Here is a 19,991-nt window from a genome sequence, read left to right on the forward strand (position 1 = left end):
CTTAGATGGATGTGCGGCCACACAAGGTTAGATAGAATTAAAAATGAAGACATTCGTAAAAAGGTGGGGGTGGAACCAATTGAGGAGAAGATGAGAGAGCACCGCTTAAGATGGTTTGGATCATATCCAACGTAGGCCTTTGGATGGTCCGGTGAGAAGAGGAGACTCATGTCAAATTGAGGGAGTAAAAAGAGGTAGGGGTAGACCGAAAACAACTTGGGTAGAAACAGTGAGGAAAGGCTTGATAGCTAGGAAAATAACAAAGAACATGACCTTGTATAGGATAGAATGGAAGAAAATGATCCGCGTAGAAGAAACCAACTAGAACCAGGATTAGAGCCAGGTAGATTCCTTTTACCTTCTTCATGAATTTTTTCTAAAGGACTCATTTAGCCGATACCCCAACTAGTTTGGGACAAAGGCTTTGTTGAGTTGAGTTGAGTTGAACAAGCAGAAAATTCCCTTGAGCAATAGATACAATCAGTGTCACGTGAAGATTAGTGACTTTTTTAACGACAGTCTTGATAGTAAACACTTGCTGGAGATCCCTTGTCACTCACTATGTCTTCATCAAATGATGCCTTTGACTCCACAAAGAAAAGAGTTCTTAAGTGTTCCTTAGGTACAGGGGTCTATCTACCAGCCTAGGAATGCAATTTTGGCTTTATAGAATTATTTATTATGTATTCTTTGTTTCTTCTTTAAAAGGGAATCATTATTAGTAGTTAGAGAGAAAAATCATTTTAAAGATCATTGCCAAAGGAAAACAAACAACTCACCCCTGAATTATAAATAAGCTGGATCACACGAATTGGAGCAGCAATCACATCTTTTGACTTGTACGCGTTGTCCATTGGAAGATTTTGTTCCAAAACCTGATTTCATGCCGTCGTTGTTAAGAAAATCATGAGAAGATAACTAAATAAACATGTCTTATGAAAAATACATACCTGCAAATGATCACCAAAGAGTTTGACTTCTGAGGTTCCTTTGTCATCTCGAATTCCAATGAATGCCTCAAATGAAGCCTAAAAGTAATACAACTAAATTGAGAATCAATAACATGTAAATCAAGACATGAGGATTGGAGCTAATGTCATAACCAGATTGAGAATCAATAATATCACTTGTTATGATATACATAGAGAATCCTAAGGTTATGCTATTCTTCATTATCTAGATGGATCACCACAGACATGCATGTGAACACTTCTACTGTTACGGCAACGTCCATGCATTCTCTAGGGTCATGTTATGTGTTGTAAATCACTAAATCTAACAAAGAATCTTTTCGTTTATTATTATCCGCATCAATGTTTTCATTGGTTTGATTTTAGATATCTTTCTTCGTAATTAGAGAAACCAAATGAATGTTACTTATGATTGGGAAAATGTACAGGCTTTCATATTTCTTGCAAGATGTATTATGTCATACGTCATCTCTAGTCATTTTTATATAAACATATTCCATTTCCATATCTGTTTTGCACCAAATTATATTATATATACCTCTAGTGCCCTATGGCTTATACTAGGCATGCAGTTTGACCTTCATAAGCAGTTTCAGTTCTTGGTGTCTAAAGAAACAAAAACAGAGATTTTGGATATATCCAAGTGTTCCCTGGTGTACAGTATGACCTCAAACCATGATACACACTGTATTAGGTTAACACTTCACAGATAGCCAGTTCATGCTCTCTAAATACACATGCATAGGGTGCTTTGCTTTGATGACATATAATACACGCCCTTTTCCTAAGGCATATGAAAAATCTTTATCCTCTTATTCAGATTAAAACTCTGTAATTCTTTTATTTTATTCAAAAGAGAAGTACGGACATGTTTCAGGGGATAGGAATATGATTTTTTATTTTTTTTATTTTTTATTTTTAAATAAGGGGGATAGGACTATGATTATTCATAACCAATGGCCATATGTCCATGTTTCTATGTGGTGAAAACCGAAACCAATAATGATAATACCCAATGTCCAAAAGCTTCCATATTGAACTGGAAAGGCATAAATAAACATGCATGAGTTATAGAGAGCATGGGTAACCCCAATTCTAATAAGAGAATGGATGCTTCTGCGGCGAATAATTATATAGATAGAAGATAGATCATGGGAACAGATTAATGTCATGGCTGTATTGAAGCAAGTATTACCTTGTATCCAAAAAGAGCATCTTCATAAGTCTCATATGGGCCAATTGTAATGTCCAGTTTAGAATCCTATAAATGAATCAGATAGACATGAGGAGTTGGGTTAAATTATTAAAAAGGCTAAGCATAACTTAAAATCCTAATCTGGTACATGTAACCCGATAAGAAAACATATAGCACCTTAAGCAGAGATTCCTGAAAGAAAATAAACGATTTCCACATATCTACTCATTATATATCAGTTTGAAACATATTTGTCCTCAGGGAACTGGTTAGAACTCTTCTTTGACTTACTACAACATAGCTTACAATCAAGATTTGCTTGATGGAGATGTGCTGCCTGCATGAGGCAATGGCCCACCAAAGATTGATGCATGTGTGTTTGCATGCGTGCGTGCGGGTGGGTTTTTTTTTTTGGGAGGGGGGGGAATGGCCCAGCAAAGGATCCACATGACCTCAAGAGATTACTTATGTTTAAAGTTTATTTACTGACTTCCTTTATTTGAAGTTCATTAATTAAAGTAGTAGTTTTGACATAAAAGAAAATTCATAGCTTTTAGTAGGGATTTAAGTGAGAGATATTTCAGTCATTTCAAGCTGCAGAAAGCTACAAAATCTGTGGCAATTAATTCATGGTTTTTAATTAATTGATGAGTGGAAGTAATAACCATGAAATGTATATTTAGCAAATGCTTAATAAAAATGAATGTAAAAGAGAAACACTGACCAACTCCATCCAGGCTATGTCAGAGTCGTAATAATCATTTGAAAGAAAAGCATCGGCTTTGGACTTCAGCAACCTCTTTAAGCTAGAGACAATTAGATCCAAAGAAACAAAGAATTACATTAGATTATTACAACAACAATCAGTTGCAAAAGTAATGCATTTCTCTAAATGATTCTCCAATTTCAAAGTATCCAGAAAACATTAGCGTTAAACAACAACCTAGGAGAGTCAGTCAGTTCCCCAGCTTTATGCAGCAACTCTGACACTTTCAAAAGAGAAGATCTATATTCTTGAGAGAATGGAACAGTATAGAGATCGAGTGAATTGAGCGAGTTGGTCGCCATGACCTGATCAGTGGTTGCCAGTCCATGTAATGAAGTATCCATACTAGATTCACTATGCCTTCTGATGACACTAAAATATCCTGTTGCAGCCCTTTGTTGATCCTCCGTCAAACTGCTCTTCCACAATTCGAATTCCTATGAAAACAATGTAGAAACCTATCTCACGATTAAGAATAAGAATATAGCTTATGAAAAACATTTTCTCTTGAGTGTAAATACTTTTGAATTAATTATAGACATTCAATAAATTTGAGGCAGGAGAAAAGTAAAAAGATTCAAAGGGTTATAGTAAACTTACTTAAGCATTCACTCGATTAAAAAATCAAACACATTCCCAATAGAAAACATAGCATTCTGATATTCAAACGTAGCTTCTTCCTCTTTTTTTTAATGGTTAAACATAGTTCACAAAGTAGCATTTTCTAAAGCGTGAACCTAAACTTAAGAGCGATTAGAAATCATGGTTGTTGAGATTTGGGGAGGAGCCATTGCAGCTGTAGGCAAAGGTGATCAAATGCAAATATGGGGCAGAACCGGGTCACTAGGACTCTAAGGATATATTCAAGAAACTTGGGGTTGGCGTGACATTTTGAGCATGAAACATCGATTTAATCAAGGTATCCGATTCAGAGTCTACTCTGGAGACAGAATTAATTTCTGGAAGGACATTTGTTGCTCTCATTCTCCCTTAAAAAACTTGTACCCAGGTTTGTATCCAGTCGCTTCTCAGAAGGATGCTATGGTACAAGATTGTTTCTAAAGGAGTGAAGACAGGGTGATATGGGCCCCTTCTTTTAGAAGGAATTTCTTTGACCGGGAGCTTCCTGAAGTGCCTAGATTCTTTGAGTTGCTTGAGGGTTGTTATATCAGTCATGCATGGGAGGATAAGAGGGTGTGGATCTGGGACTCTTCTGAGGTATTCTCAGTCAAATCTTTTTACAACTAATTGGTGCCTAGCTCTACATCTCCAAATGAAGAAAAAGTGTGGAAAATCCATGCGCCTCCATCTGTTTGCACCATCAGCTGGGCAGCAGTCAAAGGTTGGATTCAAACGATTGACTTTCTACAGCAGAGAGGGATGTTGATAGTGGATCACTGTGCTTTGTGCATAGCTGCAGGTGAATCAGTGGATCACATTTTCATTCACTGCAGAGTTGCTAGGGAGGTTTGGAGCAATATTCTTCTCAGGTTTGGCATTTCTTGGAGTTTTCCCATCTAATCTTCAAGATTTACTAGAAGGTTGGTCGTTAGTTCCATGGAGGCATAAAGGGAAGATTCTTTGGAATGTGTGCTTGTTAGCCACATTGTGGGTTCTTTGGAGAGAAAGGAATGCAAAAATTTTCATGGAGTATCTAGGTCTCCTCCTTATCTTTTCATTAAAGTTATATCCTTGACAATTGCTTGGGTAAAATGTCTTCCTACTTTCCGTTTTGTCTCATCATTTGCTCTTTGGGAGGAATGGAAGGAAATTTGCCTTAGTGTTGAAAGGCGGGAGTCCAATGTACAGCATTGGCAACCCCCAGCGCATGGATTGCTTAAATTAAACTTTGACGGTTCGAGTTTGGGTAACCCATGTCCAACCGGAATAGGGGAAGTCCTTAGAGATTCTGGAGGAGGGGTTGTGTGGGCATTTTCAGGGCCCACTAGGATTGAGGATGCAAGCGAAGCTGAAGTGCATCATGTCCATCAGGGAATAAAAAGTCTAGCGATGGAGGATTTGAATAGGGTAATGGTAGAGTGAGACTCTCTTAACACCATACAGTAGCTTAGAGGCTTTCTTGTCCTGCCATGGAGGTTTGCACATTTATTTGACGAGATTCAGGAAAATATTGTAGGTTCTTCGATCATCTTCTCCCATATTAGAAGATCAGTGAATAGTGTGGCGGACCGTTTGGCTAGGGAAGGAGTAGACAAGCAAAGTTTGGATTTATTCGATAATTTGTCTCCGTGATCTTGGTTTTTCCTTTTGTTCTTTTCTGTCCCTCAATGTATGCTCCCGGATTTTCTTGTATCTTTGGGGATGATCTCCTTAATCATCTCTATTTGGAATGAATTTTACGACCATTCAATTAAAAAAAATCATGGTTTTAAATTTCCACCGAAACCGACATGAAATGACCGAAATATTTTTGTTTCCATCCCTGCAGAAACGCATACCAAAATAAAAACCATAAGTGTATTAGTGGTATACTATACTATACTAGTATGGGTTATTTTATTTTTTTGAATGGTAACAGATTATATTAAAAGGGAGGACCGAAAAAACCCTCCCGCGCCCCACTGGGCCGAACTTACAAACTGAATGAAAAGAAAAAGAACGAAACAGCAATAAGCAATTAGGGGGGAAGATAATCGAAAAGTTCCAGAGACTGCTTGACTACCCCCGCTTTAACCAACCTATCAGCGATTTCATTGGCTGATCTCCTCACATGCAGGAAGTCTACCGAGCATCCGGCCGATAAGTCCTTTATTTCGTCAAAAATACGAAGAAATCTCCAAGGAGGAGAGACCGAACCCTTAAGCCACCTTATAACGTTGACAGAGTCTCCTTCCACCATGGTGTTCGCTAACCTCTCGCTTCCTAGCATCAAGAATCCTTGATACGCAGCTCTGACTTCGGCTTCGGTAGAATCAGCGACTCCTATAGGCCCAGAAAAAGCCTTCACAACCTCCCCCTCTGAATTCCTTAATACACCCCCGATCCCTGCTGGACCGGGGTTACCCAAGCTTGATCCGTCAAAATTCAGCTTAAAAAAACCTACAGGAGGTTTGACCCATTGCTGAGAGATTCTAGGAACGGAGACATGGCTGTTGCATACCACTTTCCAACCCGCCCACAAGTCGAAAGCCGAAATAAATTTGAACATCGGCAGCACCCTTGCCCATGAAATCGAAAAGACAACTACCTTGATATATAAGAAATAGGGAGAATTTGATCGCCCATCGAAAAGCCTATTGTTCCTTTCCGACCATAAAACCCACAGCGTAGCCATTAGTGAAATTGACCACAATACCTTGCCTTTTGACTTCCATGGAGAAAAAGCCCACCCCTCAAAAAGATCCTTCAGTTGGGAAGGAAATACCCACTCAATGCCGAATCTCGCCAAGACCCTTCCCCATACCTCACGAGCGACTTTGCAATGTATAAATAAATGCACGACAAATTCTCCGTCTTCGATACACATGGCACAATGATTGACTATGATCATATTCCTTTCCCTCAAAAAGTCTACCGTTTGAATACGGCCGAGAATCGCCTTCCACCCGAAAAAACAAATTCTAGGAGGAACCTTCATCTGCCACACTTTTGCCACATACCGATTTACTGCACACGGATACATTCCTTTGTAAAAAGATTTAACCGAGAAGTAACCCGATGATTCCCACATCCAGATCCTTTTATCTGCCCCCGAAGAACTAATGTAGTTGGCTTCTAGTATGGGTTATATACTTATATTTATATGAATTGCATGTGAAATGTAGTGTATGTTCATGTATAAATATTTATAAGAATTACACGTTAAATTGGTATGTATTAAACTACTAGACATGCATGACACCGCATGTCACTAGGTGTTTGATGTTGTTAAACCATTATGTATGGTTTTTTTGCTTATGTGATAGTTTTTTTTTTTTGAACGATGATGCATTTTATTTAAAGAGAAAAACCGCAACTGTGATGATCAGAGACCAGACAAGTGCTTATGAGATGATTTTTTGGTGTATATTTATGCTTATTCTAGCACTTTCTGAAGTTTCATCTTAAATGAGAAATAATTCCATGGTTTTAAAAGAGTTCCACTAGAATTTCCATCCAAAATCAACATATTTGATGTTTTGATGTCCTTCGTGAAAGAAATGCATACAGAAACCAAAACTTGTACAGAAACCAAAACCTAAAACCTTGTCAAAATGCGAAACCTAAACTCTTGTCAGAAATGACTGTTTCCAGGATGGCTTGAACCATAGACACTACACTTACGCATGGTTTTAAATTTCGGCTGAAATCCGAAATTTCGGCCGAAATTACATTGAATCGGATTTTTACATGATTTCCCCGAAATTTCGTGGAAATTTCGCTGAAATCCGAAATTTCGTTTTTCACCCTTATTTACAAAATTTCTACCGAAATGTAAAAGATTTCCACCGAAATTTTGAACTTTTCGGTGGAAATTTTAAGGAAACCGAAATTTTTGTCAAATTTTTACATGATTTTCGGCCGAAATTTCCACCAAAACCGAAATATTTCGGTTTCCGTTGTGGCCGAAACCGACATTTGAAACCTTGCACTTACGGGCGGCCCAGTTCACAAGGCTCCCGCCATTGCGGGGTCTGGGGAGGGCTAGATGTACGCACCCTTACCCCTGCTTTACAGAGAGGCTGTTTGCAAAGAAACTAGACTTACACTTTTGAAAATTTCTGCTAAGTATTCTACATAATTCCTAATCCATGAAACAAGAGGAAATAATCACCAAACTCTCAAAGGACACAAGAGCCCTCCAACATGTTTAACTGGGAGCTAAATCCTAGGCAAACTCTATTAAAAATATACAAACACCACAAAGCGGTACTTCATTTCCACACCCAATAGTTTGACTGCCCATGCAATTATAGGAGCTAAAGAAGCCTTGGGTACAGACACAGCAATTTCCTTCATTTCCACAGCCGTAACTGAACCTGTTCAACACACGGATGCTCCGATAGCAATTTGCAGGAGTCAAATATGGAAACAGACAGAGACAGACACAGATTCTGTCCGATAGATGGATATTTAAAGTAACCATGTGGAGGCACTAAGGCCTAAGGGCATAGCTGGCTATTGCCACAAATATTAATAAAATGTGACTAATGAAGATTTTCCGTAATAGGTTCTAGAATTTATATTATTTTAATAGCCAATTACAGTTTTCCCCATTGAAGTATCTCATCATCTTAGTATCCAAGAATTATAAATTCTTTAATTGGATCATAGGAGCAGGCAAACTTCTGTTTTCCTTATCAGCGATAAAAGACTTGAAATTTCTTTCTTGGTAAGAATTCTATACTCAAGATTGATTTCCAAAACCCATAAAAAATTATTTGAATTACATTCACACATTTTCAGAAGTTCCTGGCACATAATTGACAAGCTATACTACAAGCAATGGATATGAATACAAACAATTGACAAGCTATACTACAAGCTATGGATATGAATACAAACACGTGTTACAGGAACTGAGATTGACTTGGCATTTTGCAAAATCCAAGACTGACATGAGGCATATGAATATGGTGATGGTGTTTTATACCATATGAATGACATGAGGCATACATAAAAAAAAAACAGTTTAGCCTATTATTGTTTTTAGTGGTAATTGATATTTTATTAAAGAAAACAAATAAGAAACAAGAAATCCCCAGATGGGACAACTAAGGAGGGAAAAATAACATATAAAAAAAGCAGCTACAGCAAAATAGAATAACACCACGAGCTTAGTCCTGTTATGGCAAATGGTCCTTTATGATAACAGCCCAACTAACCACCTCTCAATAACATACTAATTATAAGACTCATAAGACTCATACAACAAATTAATCAGGATTAATTAGAAAAAGAAATTAATAACTAGAGGTGACATATACAAAAGCAGCTACAGCAAAATAGAATAGCACAGTGAGCTTAGTCCTATTATGGCATATGATCCCTTATGATAACTACCCAACTAGTCACCTCTCAACAACATACTGGTTATAGCCTTTATAAACCCCATACAACAAACTAAAAAAAAAAGGCAGCCCAGTGCACGAGGCTCCTGCCATTGCGGGGTCTGGGGAGGGCTAGATGTACTCAGCCTTACCCCTGCTTTGCAGAGAGGTCCGTGACTCGAACCCGTGACCACCAGGTCACAATGGAGCAACCTTACCGTTGCGCCAAGGCTCACCCTCCCCATACAACAAACTCAACTCAACTCAACTCAACTAAGCCTTTGTCCCAAACTAGTTGGGGTCGGCTAATAAATCCTTTAGAAAATTTTCATGAAGAAGGTGACAGAGCCCACCCGGCTCAAATCCTCCCCATACAACAAACTAATGAGGTTTAATTTATAAAAAGAAATTAATGAATAGAGGAGTTACTTACAATGCCTTGAAGTATTCTATATCAGTGAAATCAATAGCTAGAGGAGTTGATTTACAGTGCCTTGAAGTAATCTATATCAGTATTCTGAGATATACTTTTGCCACCATCATAGAAGTGGTGTCCTAAGGTTTCCAAAATTGGCTTGACATTTAAATGGTTTAATATAAAATAATAATCAAAGTAATGAGCGTTATGTCCAAAATTCGCTTGACATTTACTATGGTTTAATATAAACTTATAATCAATGCAATGCCTGTCATGTCTACATTACATCAACACAACATATAGGGCGCATTTGGATTGGCAGAATCGGGAATCAAAATCAGCATCTGATTTCAATACTGATTCCTGATTCCTTAATCCAAACACACCCATAGCCATAGGGTGCATTCGGATTATCAGGAGCTAGAATCAGCATCCTATTCTGATTACTCTCGATTCCGGCTTTGGTTCAAAAATAAAATGAATGCAATCGGGGACCAGAAATGACACTGAGGCGGAATTAAGTGGGAAATAATGCCAGAATCTGCTTCCCAACTCGAAGAGGTGGTATTTTGATTCCTCCCTGGTCGGAATGACAAAATTATTGGAATATTTTTTAATTAAATTTTTTATTTTAATTTTTTCCATTACGCTTCCAAGGAAATTGGAATAGGATGCCGATTCCGATTCCTGATTTCAACAATCTAAAACGCAGCCATAAGTGAACCTTGCCCTTCTTTACCACATAATTCTATATCATTAAGCAATGGCACCATCCCTATATTCAACCCAATAGTACTTGTGTATTTGGGTAGCATGACTGCTATGCAATGTATAACAGATACCACTATGAAACTTATAATAACAAACAAATGCACATAAATTACCATTTTGTCCATATCTGGAGGGTAGAAATTTGCTCCAGGGGGCTTCACCATAGGAAATGCAGATCTATATTCGAGTCCCTTCCACCCGGACACAGGCCTTGTGGATTCCACAAGCAACTTGACAGCAGAATCAGCAGTAGTCAAAAATGCCTCATTCTCATCAAGGCATGACCTGTTATGAGAATAAATAATCTTTTAAAATAGTATAAAATACCAAATGTTCCATATTTCAGATTATTATTCATTATAATTGAGACGGAATTCATCTCTATGAAAGTTTTAGTATTTGTTTATCATTGTAGTAACACTGAATTTATATTTAGCAAAATTGATAATATTTCCTGATTGAAAGAATGGACATCATAAATTTCATTTTAGAGGTTGTCCTTCAACTGATTAGAGAAGATCAAACTGACAGGAAAATTGATTTATGGGAATAGTTCTTCAATCGCAATGTCTTCCCTGTTCCATCTCTTTTCCTCTCCAAAACGCACACCACAAAGCAGTGAAAATAACTTAGAGCTAGAGATAAGAGGCAAAAATGTGGATCCCAAATAATTGCAAGAACTTCACACCAATTACTTTTGTAAGAAAGTACAGGCAAATCACAGTAGAAGTCAAGAAACCAAATTCGCTTAGCATTTGATCATTCACTCTTGATGCACCACATGAAAAGAATTTAGCATCAAACCCAACGAGAAATATAATTTCCTAATTCTTCATTAACAACTGGAGAAGTCCAAAAAATTACATAGACTTCCCACAATTACCTTATAAACCCTATAGTAGACTCTAACAATTGATAAAGACCTTTTCTTGTAAGAGCAAACATATCTAGAAAAAGCATTAGAAATCTCCTAAGCCACCTAGAATTTGAAATAGAAAGAAACGTCCAAAAATCCAACTCATAGTTTGTAATTTTGAAAGCCAAAGAGAATTCTTCAAAGAATTCATACTGAATTTCCTCTTTTTAACTCACATACATAATTTTTTTTTAACAGAGGCATAGAAAATATATTCAAAACGAGGGAAAACCTAAAGCACAGACCGAGGAGGTCCCACAAAGAGCTAAAAAGAATAAGTTGATAACACTCCTACAATGGCTAGAGAGGCTCGTCCAAGACAACACAAACCAGGGGTTGGGCTCCCTCTAAAAAGCTCATCCGCCCGCTCGTCGTCTGACCACCAAATATGGTAGAAGGTGACCTCTCTTCCAACAAGATGGACAAGGAGCCATCAACTCAATCGAGTAAGAGATTGTGATCCCAGACCCAACAAATACAGAACCCATTGATGGGCCTAAACTCAAAGCCTTCACTTCATAAAAAGCCATCTTTGACCCCACTGAGGTACTTCACCTGTTGGTTGTAGACCGAATGAGAGAGAGACTGCCAAGTGTCATTCTCTCTCCCACGATCTGTCATTCCCGATGGGTCCCATCGAATCAATTGAACCATGTAAAAATTCTTCGAAAAAGGCACACATCCTCTAGAGGGTGAGAACACATGTATACCCCACCAACCAAGATCAACGAACTGTCACCAGAAAAAAGAGGTTTTTTTTTAATGATAAAAAAGAGGTTATGCAACTGCATTTGGAATTCTCAATTCTTGCTCCTGAAATATGTTCGGACAATCGTTCCTCACTTTAGCTTAAGCAGAACCAACTCCTCCACTTGACGCAACTATATGCCTGTGGGCCTGCAACGTAACCATATAATTAAAAAAGACTGACAGTTGTCAGTAGTAGCCGCCTGATGTTTCTTGACAGGATTAACTACAAAGGCTGAGATAGCGACCCAGTCCGTATGTCTTCTTCCTCCCTCCATCCACTATGCAGACCCTCGGAAAAATTGAGATCGGAGATCCTCCCTATCTCCCTATCCTCCCTTATCCGATACCTAATCCCTGACAAACAGAGAAGAGCCTCTTCTAGTGGCACAACAGACGTCCAATTATCATCTACCAAAATAGGTTCTTTGGAAACATAGATCCAAAAAACTACATCAATTGAAATCCACAACTTCTATTCCTCCGAGCAAAACTCTGAAAACTTAACACAGATCCTCCTCACCTCCCATCCAAAGCCAGAAACACATGATCTGTCCAACGATACTACCTCCCCCATTCTCTTACCTATCTTAAGGAGGAGATTTGAGGACCACGCATGAGGTGGAACTCCTCCGATCTCCCACCAAGACTCCTTAAATACAACCCCACATCCTTTACTCCAAGGTATCAGTTCGTTAAAAGGGGAACTCAGTTTACTTAGGTTGACTTAACCAAAGTCAAGAAGCGTCTCTAGTCACCTCCTGCAGTAAGAAAAAAATGACCTCCCTGGCTCAATCGAATGAGAATCAGAATAGATCCCCTCACATCGCTGCTCCTTAAGAGCCACTCCACCAAAGGTGGACTCAAAGGCCATCTACCTTTCAGAGCTCCCCATATACCATTTTAGAAATGGCTTAGCAATTGAACAACAATTAAACCTCTACTGGTCACCGAGCGCACCGTCATCACTCATCACCTCGGACAAGCACGAGAGTTCGGACCGTTAAACGACTGTGAACTGCCCATGGGCATCTAGTTCCCAATCGGACCCCCACTTCTATCTACCGAAATCAAACTGTCTTCCAAAGGGAAATTAAAATATGAACTAGACCAGACCTTTTGGCAATGTCTGCAGGCTATTCTACGCCTGAAATTTCAAAAACAGCACACACAACACGCCCAATGGAAATCTGCAGATCACCTAAGCGGTCTTCATCCAAAATGTTAATCAGATAAATATATGAAAAAGTCCCAGTTATGCCCCATTACTAAACTTTTTGGGAGAGTCCGTGTTTTTAGCTTCTAATATATCGTCTTATAAGCGCAATTCCCTCAGGAAAAACTTACCAGGGACTCTTATTGATGGAATAATACATCCATTTCAGTTTATCAAAGTAAGATATATCAGAGTGCTCCTTCAACCAATATCTCAGTGCTGGATTGCTGTACCAACTCTGAAAGAAAAGCACAACCATCAGCACTAGCCATCCAAAAACATTCAACATGTGAAGATAGTTGGAACTTTATAATGTATCTTCTGAGACAGCAGCACATTACAATGATGAAAACACCACAATGTGCGGAAAATTACCTGCTCTTGGAAGATATCATCAATGACCATTGCAGCTTTAATGAGAACGACCAAAGCTTTTCTGTTTGCTTCTGAAAGCCCTGTCAACTGTATCAGGACAAATACATTAAAATAGTTGAGCAACTTAGATTTTTAGAAACTTAGAAGAGCAAATAAATAAAGGAAAATTCTTCTGAAAGGTTTAGAAATTGGGAGGCATAATAGATGACAAAAGTTGCAAACTATAGGAGAAAAGTTTACATGAACGACTCTCAATGTGCAAAGTTAGTTTTGAAGGATCCTTGTTGGGAAGTCTGATCCTTGCAGGAATTAGTGGTAGCCTCCAAATGGCGAAGGTGATGTATTGGTGGCTTTCACCAGATTGAATGGTGCTGCAGATTCTACAGAAGCAAAAGCTAGAGCCGTTCTCACGGCCTCCAAATTTTATCTAAAGATATGGGGGAAAAGATTGTGGGTTGAATTTAGGGGATTTCATCTAATGTGATTAGTGATTAGTTGAGGAAAGCACAACGGCTGGGGCCCATGGTGTTTGGCACATATCATCAATAGGATCTTAAATGTGTAAGAGAAGTGAGTTTTTTCCACTCATATTTTGCGTTGTGCCAATGAGATAGAAACCTGTTTCACTAAGAGTGTTCTCTTAGAGATGTTATTTATGTGGGGCAATCTCTACCACTAATGAAGAATTATATGCTGTCCAAGCGTATTTATCCAAAGAAAAATATGGGTAGCAAAATTAAAAGTGGTGTCCAAATACTTGGATGATCAAAATTCAAAACCATTCATTTATTGGTCCCATCGTAGTTCGTAGATATGTTCTACCTCGAAAACATCTGTACAGGACCATCCTACCCCTCTGATAAACTCTGTAAAATTGGCTGTTAAGAAAGTTCAAAAAAATGACGACCTCCACACATAGAAGGGTTAGGATCATCCTATTGAGATCATTTTGTTGCACGGCCTATCTATTGGTGGTGGTGGTGATGGGGGTGGGGTGAGGGGGCAGCAACAAATGAATGGATTAGACGATCCAAATATGTGGGGCCCATTTGTACTTTTTCCCAAGGTTGCCAGAGCGGGAATCGAAGCTGGAATCGAAGGCTCCCAAGGAAGAATCATGCTCAAGGTTGCCAGAGCGGGAATCGAAAGCGGGAATCGAAGGCTCCATGGAAGAATCCTGCTTCCTTGCTTTTTCCACCAGCATTTTTTCTTCAACAAAATGCTCAGACCCCATAAAATTCCTCAATCCATATATATATATATATATATATATATATAGATCATCAAGAAATACAGAGCCATGAAAATTCTAGTCAAGAAACACACCAAATGTCAGTGTTTGATAGTCAGGAGAAATCAAACAGTGCCAATCTGCAGTTAAATCTTCTCGTGTTTCAACGTGTTTCCAATCTTATAGTAATTCAGAATAGAAACCCAATAGTAGAAAAGCAACAAAAGTACTACCATGTTCTCCTATGACATTGATGGATCAACGCAATGTGACTGAAAACATGATTAAGTTATTCACCTCTGCATCAAGACAGATAGGAGCATAACGAGCAAGCTGTTTTTGTAGAGTCAGACTGCGTGCCTCCTTGTTCTCTTTGTACCTTCATCAATTTACTTGAAATCATTGGCATACCAAGGAAATTACGTAGTAGTACATTAGATTTTCTTTAAGACTATTAACTTTTTTTATCAAGAATAAAGGTTGTCCTGTTAACTAACAATGACATGCCATCTAAACCAGAGAAGTTTCTCATAAAAGAAGACGTGAGACAACCAAGGCACTAATTTGCTAAGAGGGATAGAATTCTCCTTAATCTAGAAACAGAAGGATGAACAAGGGAAGAAAGAATGAATATGTGTACTGAAAATGAGCAATAAAATTAAAATTACATATCATGTCAAAGATTAGTATGTGTCGGAATACCTAGAAACAGTCAATTTTTTTGTTTACACACACATGCATATAAATACGTTATATACACATATAATATATGTGTGTGCATATTATACTTTACATAATATAGATATTGCCATCACCAACTACAACTGTGTGTAGATTATACATTATATAATATAGATATTGCCATCGCCAATTACAGCTGTAGACTTACATATGCATATACACAAACTTTTGACTGTGAAGGTGTGTATAATGAAATAAAAATAAATTTTGAAAATATCATTTCTTGCCAAAAGTGTTTCTTAGTCATCCATTGTTCCATACTTCCATCAAATCCAAATGGAACATATTTGTTGTCCTATCCTTTTCTACCATGCTTTTTACGCTTTTTTTATCAGGTTTTTGAAGACCCCTACCAAGCTACTCGCCATCTTAACTTAATAAGTACAATTTTTTATCGACATTCCCTACATTCAAGATTTACCCTGCATCAAATGTAATCCTTTGAAGGAATCGAGAGTGTGATATTAGCAGGGAGGTCCTACCAGCATTATTCTGCTACTAGTGGTCAAATGTAGTGGTAGCAAATGCTGTTTTATATGCAAGAAAGTCCACTATTCAACTTTGAAAATTCATTTCTCAAGTTGGCCTTGCTCGCAGTTGGAAGCAGAGATTTTAGCCTAGGAGTAAGTAATGCAGACATTTTAAGAAGAAATTATTAATATATCTCCTAATTTTCTATCTTTAACGGGAAAAAAAACTTAAAAAAATAAAAGATGGCAAGCAGGTGTTTTCAGTTTGAGTTCACCTTTGTCAAATGCAATATTTTTCGCAAGTCAGAACAGAAGTCAAAAAGCATTTTACCAGCCAATTATCTTTGAATTATATCAGTACCAAACTTCTTACACATAATTGAACAGTTTCCCAAGTAGCATACATTTCATATAATTCCTTTGAACCCTTGAAAGGATTCAATGATCTTCACTAACATGTTCATACATTTCATTTTTTATTTTTTTTTGAATGGTCATGTTCATACATTTCATATCATTCCTTTGGACCCTTGAAAGGATTAAATGATCTTCATCCACAAGTTCCAAATGTTTGGTGTCTCCTGCAACTGTCTCACAATGTCTTACTTGACAACTACAGATAAAGCTATTAAAAGTCAAATCACCCATCTACATGCCATGAGACAGTACACCAAGCCTGGAAAGGAAACAATACAAATTTCGCCATCTATATCCATATCATAACATTATTTCACACATTTCAGGCATCAATCTTAAAACATGTCTAGCCAAGGGATATAGATGGACCACACAAATCAGGGTGATATGCACAGTCATTCCGGGTCCATGCATACTCAACTCAACTCAACAAAGCCTTTGTCCCAAACTAGTTGGGGTCAGCTAAATGAATCCTTTAGAAAAAATTCATGAAGAAGGTAAAAGGAATCTATTCCGGGTCCATGCATGTTGGAGATAATTGTTATAAAATTGATAGAACCTAAAATTGCAAAAACAGTACACATTATTTTCTATAATAGTCTGCAATATCGTACCTTTTCTCGATTATATCAAATAATTGACCGTATTGCCCATTTACATCGTATGGGACATATTCTCGATCTTCTTTTGCAAGTAAGCTTTTATACTCTTCCCAGAAGATATATTTAACAGCAGAAACTTCTGATTCCTACTAGAAATAAAATAAACTAGCACTGATCAGTTTATGTGCACAAAGAAAGTTCAGTTGATGACAACGAATCAATTTCATCAATATTTGAATAAGGCAAAAGAAAAATAAACTGGAAAGTCACTTTTATTTCATTAACATGTTTGACCAGGACGGACGAGTCAATCATTAACTTGTACAAATATATGGGAAAGTTGTTTTTTTTTCCTCTTCTTTCTTTCTACAAGGCTGGTTTTTTTTTCCTCTTCGTTCTTTCTACAAGGCTGGACTAGTTATTTTGTTATTCCAATTCTTAATATACATACATGCACAATATATATATCATATTTTTGTAACAATCCCGTCAAATGAAATGCATGCATATTCTTCAAATTATTGGTTAATCAAGTATCAAAAAGAAAAATAAAGAAAAAAAAAACACGAACAGGATAATAAACAGAAAAAATTCTCTTTTGGAACGGGAACAGAAAACATTTTGACTCCAGGATTTCACTTTGAAACAAGTGTAACAAGTTTAATCCGATTTATGCAATAACCCGTTAAGATGTAACCAAGTTAACTCCATGTGGCACAGTACAAACAGGCATGATATCCAACTGCGGCACTCACCCATGTGGACGAGAATGAATCAAATGCAAGTGGGAAATCATATTCATCAGAACATTGTAGCATCCAATCATCAATTTGATGATCTCACCTGAAGAGTAAAGGCTTCCAGAGGAATCGGATCCAGGATAGTAATCAAGTATACATCATTGAATTCATGGTTGATATATTTCCCATCATTGATAGTACTGCATTAACAATTAAAGAAAAAAAACCACATAAATACATGTCCTCTCTAAAGTAGCACCGAGTCAAATCATTGTTGGACTACTGCAAGTTCTCATGAAGAATCATGTACAACTCATGATTAATTGCACGTATGTGCAAAGTATATATTTAACGGTATTTTGTTCCTAGTTTCAATGAAACATAAGTGCCTTTATAACAGGATATGATGAAAGAGAATGAATGTCAATACTAAGGGAAAATTACATATATTCCTTGGACAGTAAGTATATGCTATGCCCAACAAATGATATGTGTGTGTGTTCTCTATAATTTGATGCAAAAAAATACAAGGTATAAATAAAAAGATATGCAAATAATAGCAATCGAACGTAGTGCATATGACTGAAACATATGCAATTTCTGGCATGTAAAGTGCACTGCATAATACAAAGAATGCATACTATTCACAGGTTCAAAAACTTGTAGAAAAACTTCAAATCCAAAACTATAAACAGGCAGGAACATGTCCAGATTTGTATTTCTCAACAATAACCTTATGTTAATTTGTTGAAGGAAATGATAGGAAACATATACAGGAACCGCTCAGAGGAACCCTCTCTTGTAAAACAGAAGGATCAAAGAGCTAGCGGTAAAGCAATCGACCATATGGACTAGACCATGCACATAAGGAAAGAAGGGATAACTCGTCAGATACAACACATCTGGTTACATGTTAGAGACTGTTACGCAATGGTTATGGAGGCAAAATGATGTGTTTACGCCTTTGGTCAAACCACTTTTACACTAATGAAAACATATGACAAATATGCACCAAAGTTTTTGGAAGATTGTTAAAAAATAGAACTTGGTTTCTATCTGTAATAACACGTACCAGTCCTAGAGATTCATCTTCTGATCTCGATAGGCACATATGCATGTCTCATTTAATACAAATTTAGAAAACTAGAGAGGACAAGCTTTCCAGCTCGTCAAATTTAATAAATCGATGTTGGAAAAGAATGCTCAATTTAATCAGGGCAGGTCAGCAAGTTTAAATAAACTAAGCTAGCAACTTTGGGATTTGTAAGCAGGCATGCAAGGTATCCTAGCTACCAGGGCATTCAGAGCAAGTGACTGGCTCCTACCATCCTCGAATCCCCTGAGAACTTAAGTTGTTCTATTTCTTAGCATGAAATAAAACATCAGAAAAAATGACTTCATGCTTATTATTTATGTTCGCTTCTAACATATGAAGGCTGTAGAGAAACTATAGGCCCACTCTCACAAGCAGAAGACATTTTCCTTGCCCATGATCCACTGTACACATGGCACACGTCTGTGGTGATTGCAGCCATTTGTATGGGAAACCGAGTAGAGGCCCTGTGCATGCGATCAGAGCCTAAAAGCATTAGCAGTCAAAATTTGTTGGGGAGCGCCTAAAATCTTTCAGATCAAGGGTTTAGTATCTTCCATTGGGCATGAAAAAGGTCTTGTCCATATGGTCTGGTGGTCACCTACATCCAATCACCCACACGCATGTCACATGCACAGTAGGCTCAAAGAAAGAAAAACAAATTGCCCCCATAGTAAGCTTTGCTTTCCTTGTCCAATTATGAAAGTTCACTATTTTCTAAAATAAAAAGCAAACAGAAATGCATGCATGCCACTTGCACACTAGCCAATGCTCACACATCAATTATCATCCATACAATATGAAATCTTCATGACTCCATGCTTTCTTTATAAGGTATCATGTGTAAGCAATTACCTTTTGCTAATCACCATTTCACTTTACAAAATATATGCTTCTTACTGGAAATTCAATAAACAACAGAGACAGCTGCCAAATTTTCTTACATTCATATCAACGATGCAAAAGGCAGCACAACAATATTAGTGCACCATATGTAGTATATCTACTCAGACGTAATAGTTTAGGATGAAAAACGTTGCAAAAAGAGGAAAATGACATGTTTCCCCAGAAAAAAGCGAGTTGACCAACCACTCTTGAAGAAAAATGAATATCAGTTCGAATGCATCCTTTGGAAGATTTACACCTAACTCTTCATTAAGTTCCCTCCTGAAAATAAACAAAGTCTTTTGTTAGAAGTATAATATGGAAAGCAAACAACTCTGCTCGATCAAGAATAATATCTACAAACTAAAACAATGAACAGCAAACTACACAATATCCATAATCCAACAAATTTTTTTTTTTTTTTTGAATAGCAAAATTATATCCATA

At 37.4% G+C, this 19,991-nt stretch overlaps 1 protein-coding gene across 2 annotated transcripts in view; it reads right to left on the reverse strand.

Annotated features, from left to right (window-relative positions):
• The window catches only part of NUDT3 (nudix hydrolase homolog 3), a 45,908-nt gene that overhangs the window by 11,845 nt on the left and 14,072 nt on the right, over window positions 1–19,991 (reverse strand). For both annotated transcript variants that reach the window (XM_077382077.1, XM_077382076.1), the window contains exons 3-14: window positions 19,749–19,826; window positions 17,670–17,766; window positions 16,839–16,972; window positions 14,894–14,975; window positions 13,366–13,452; window positions 13,122–13,228; window positions 10,225–10,396; window positions 3,110–3,369; window positions 2,891–2,972; window positions 2,167–2,232; window positions 951–1,028; window positions 780–875 (exon numbers count right to left, since the gene is read on the reverse strand). In XM_077382077.1, coding sequence (XP_077238192.1) covers window positions 780–875; window positions 951–1,028; window positions 2,167–2,232; window positions 2,891–2,972; window positions 3,110–3,369; window positions 10,225–10,396; window positions 13,122–13,228; window positions 13,366–13,452; window positions 14,894–14,975; window positions 16,839–16,972; window positions 17,670–17,766; window positions 19,749–19,826 — 1,339 coding nt within the window. The remainder of the gene's footprint in view (window positions 1–779; window positions 876–950; window positions 1,029–2,166; window positions 2,233–2,890; window positions 2,973–3,109; window positions 3,370–10,224; window positions 10,397–13,121; window positions 13,229–13,365; window positions 13,453–14,893; window positions 14,976–16,838; window positions 16,973–17,669; window positions 17,767–19,748; window positions 19,827–19,991) is intronic.

This window comes from Tasmannia lanceolata, unplaced genomic scaffold (genome assembly GCF_043159265.1).
Source record: "Tasmannia lanceolata isolate RefF3 unplaced genomic scaffold, GAP_Taslan_0.1 ptg000006l, whole genome shotgun sequence".
NCBI lineage: Eukaryota > Viridiplantae > Streptophyta > Magnoliopsida > Canellales > Winteraceae > Tasmannia > Tasmannia lanceolata.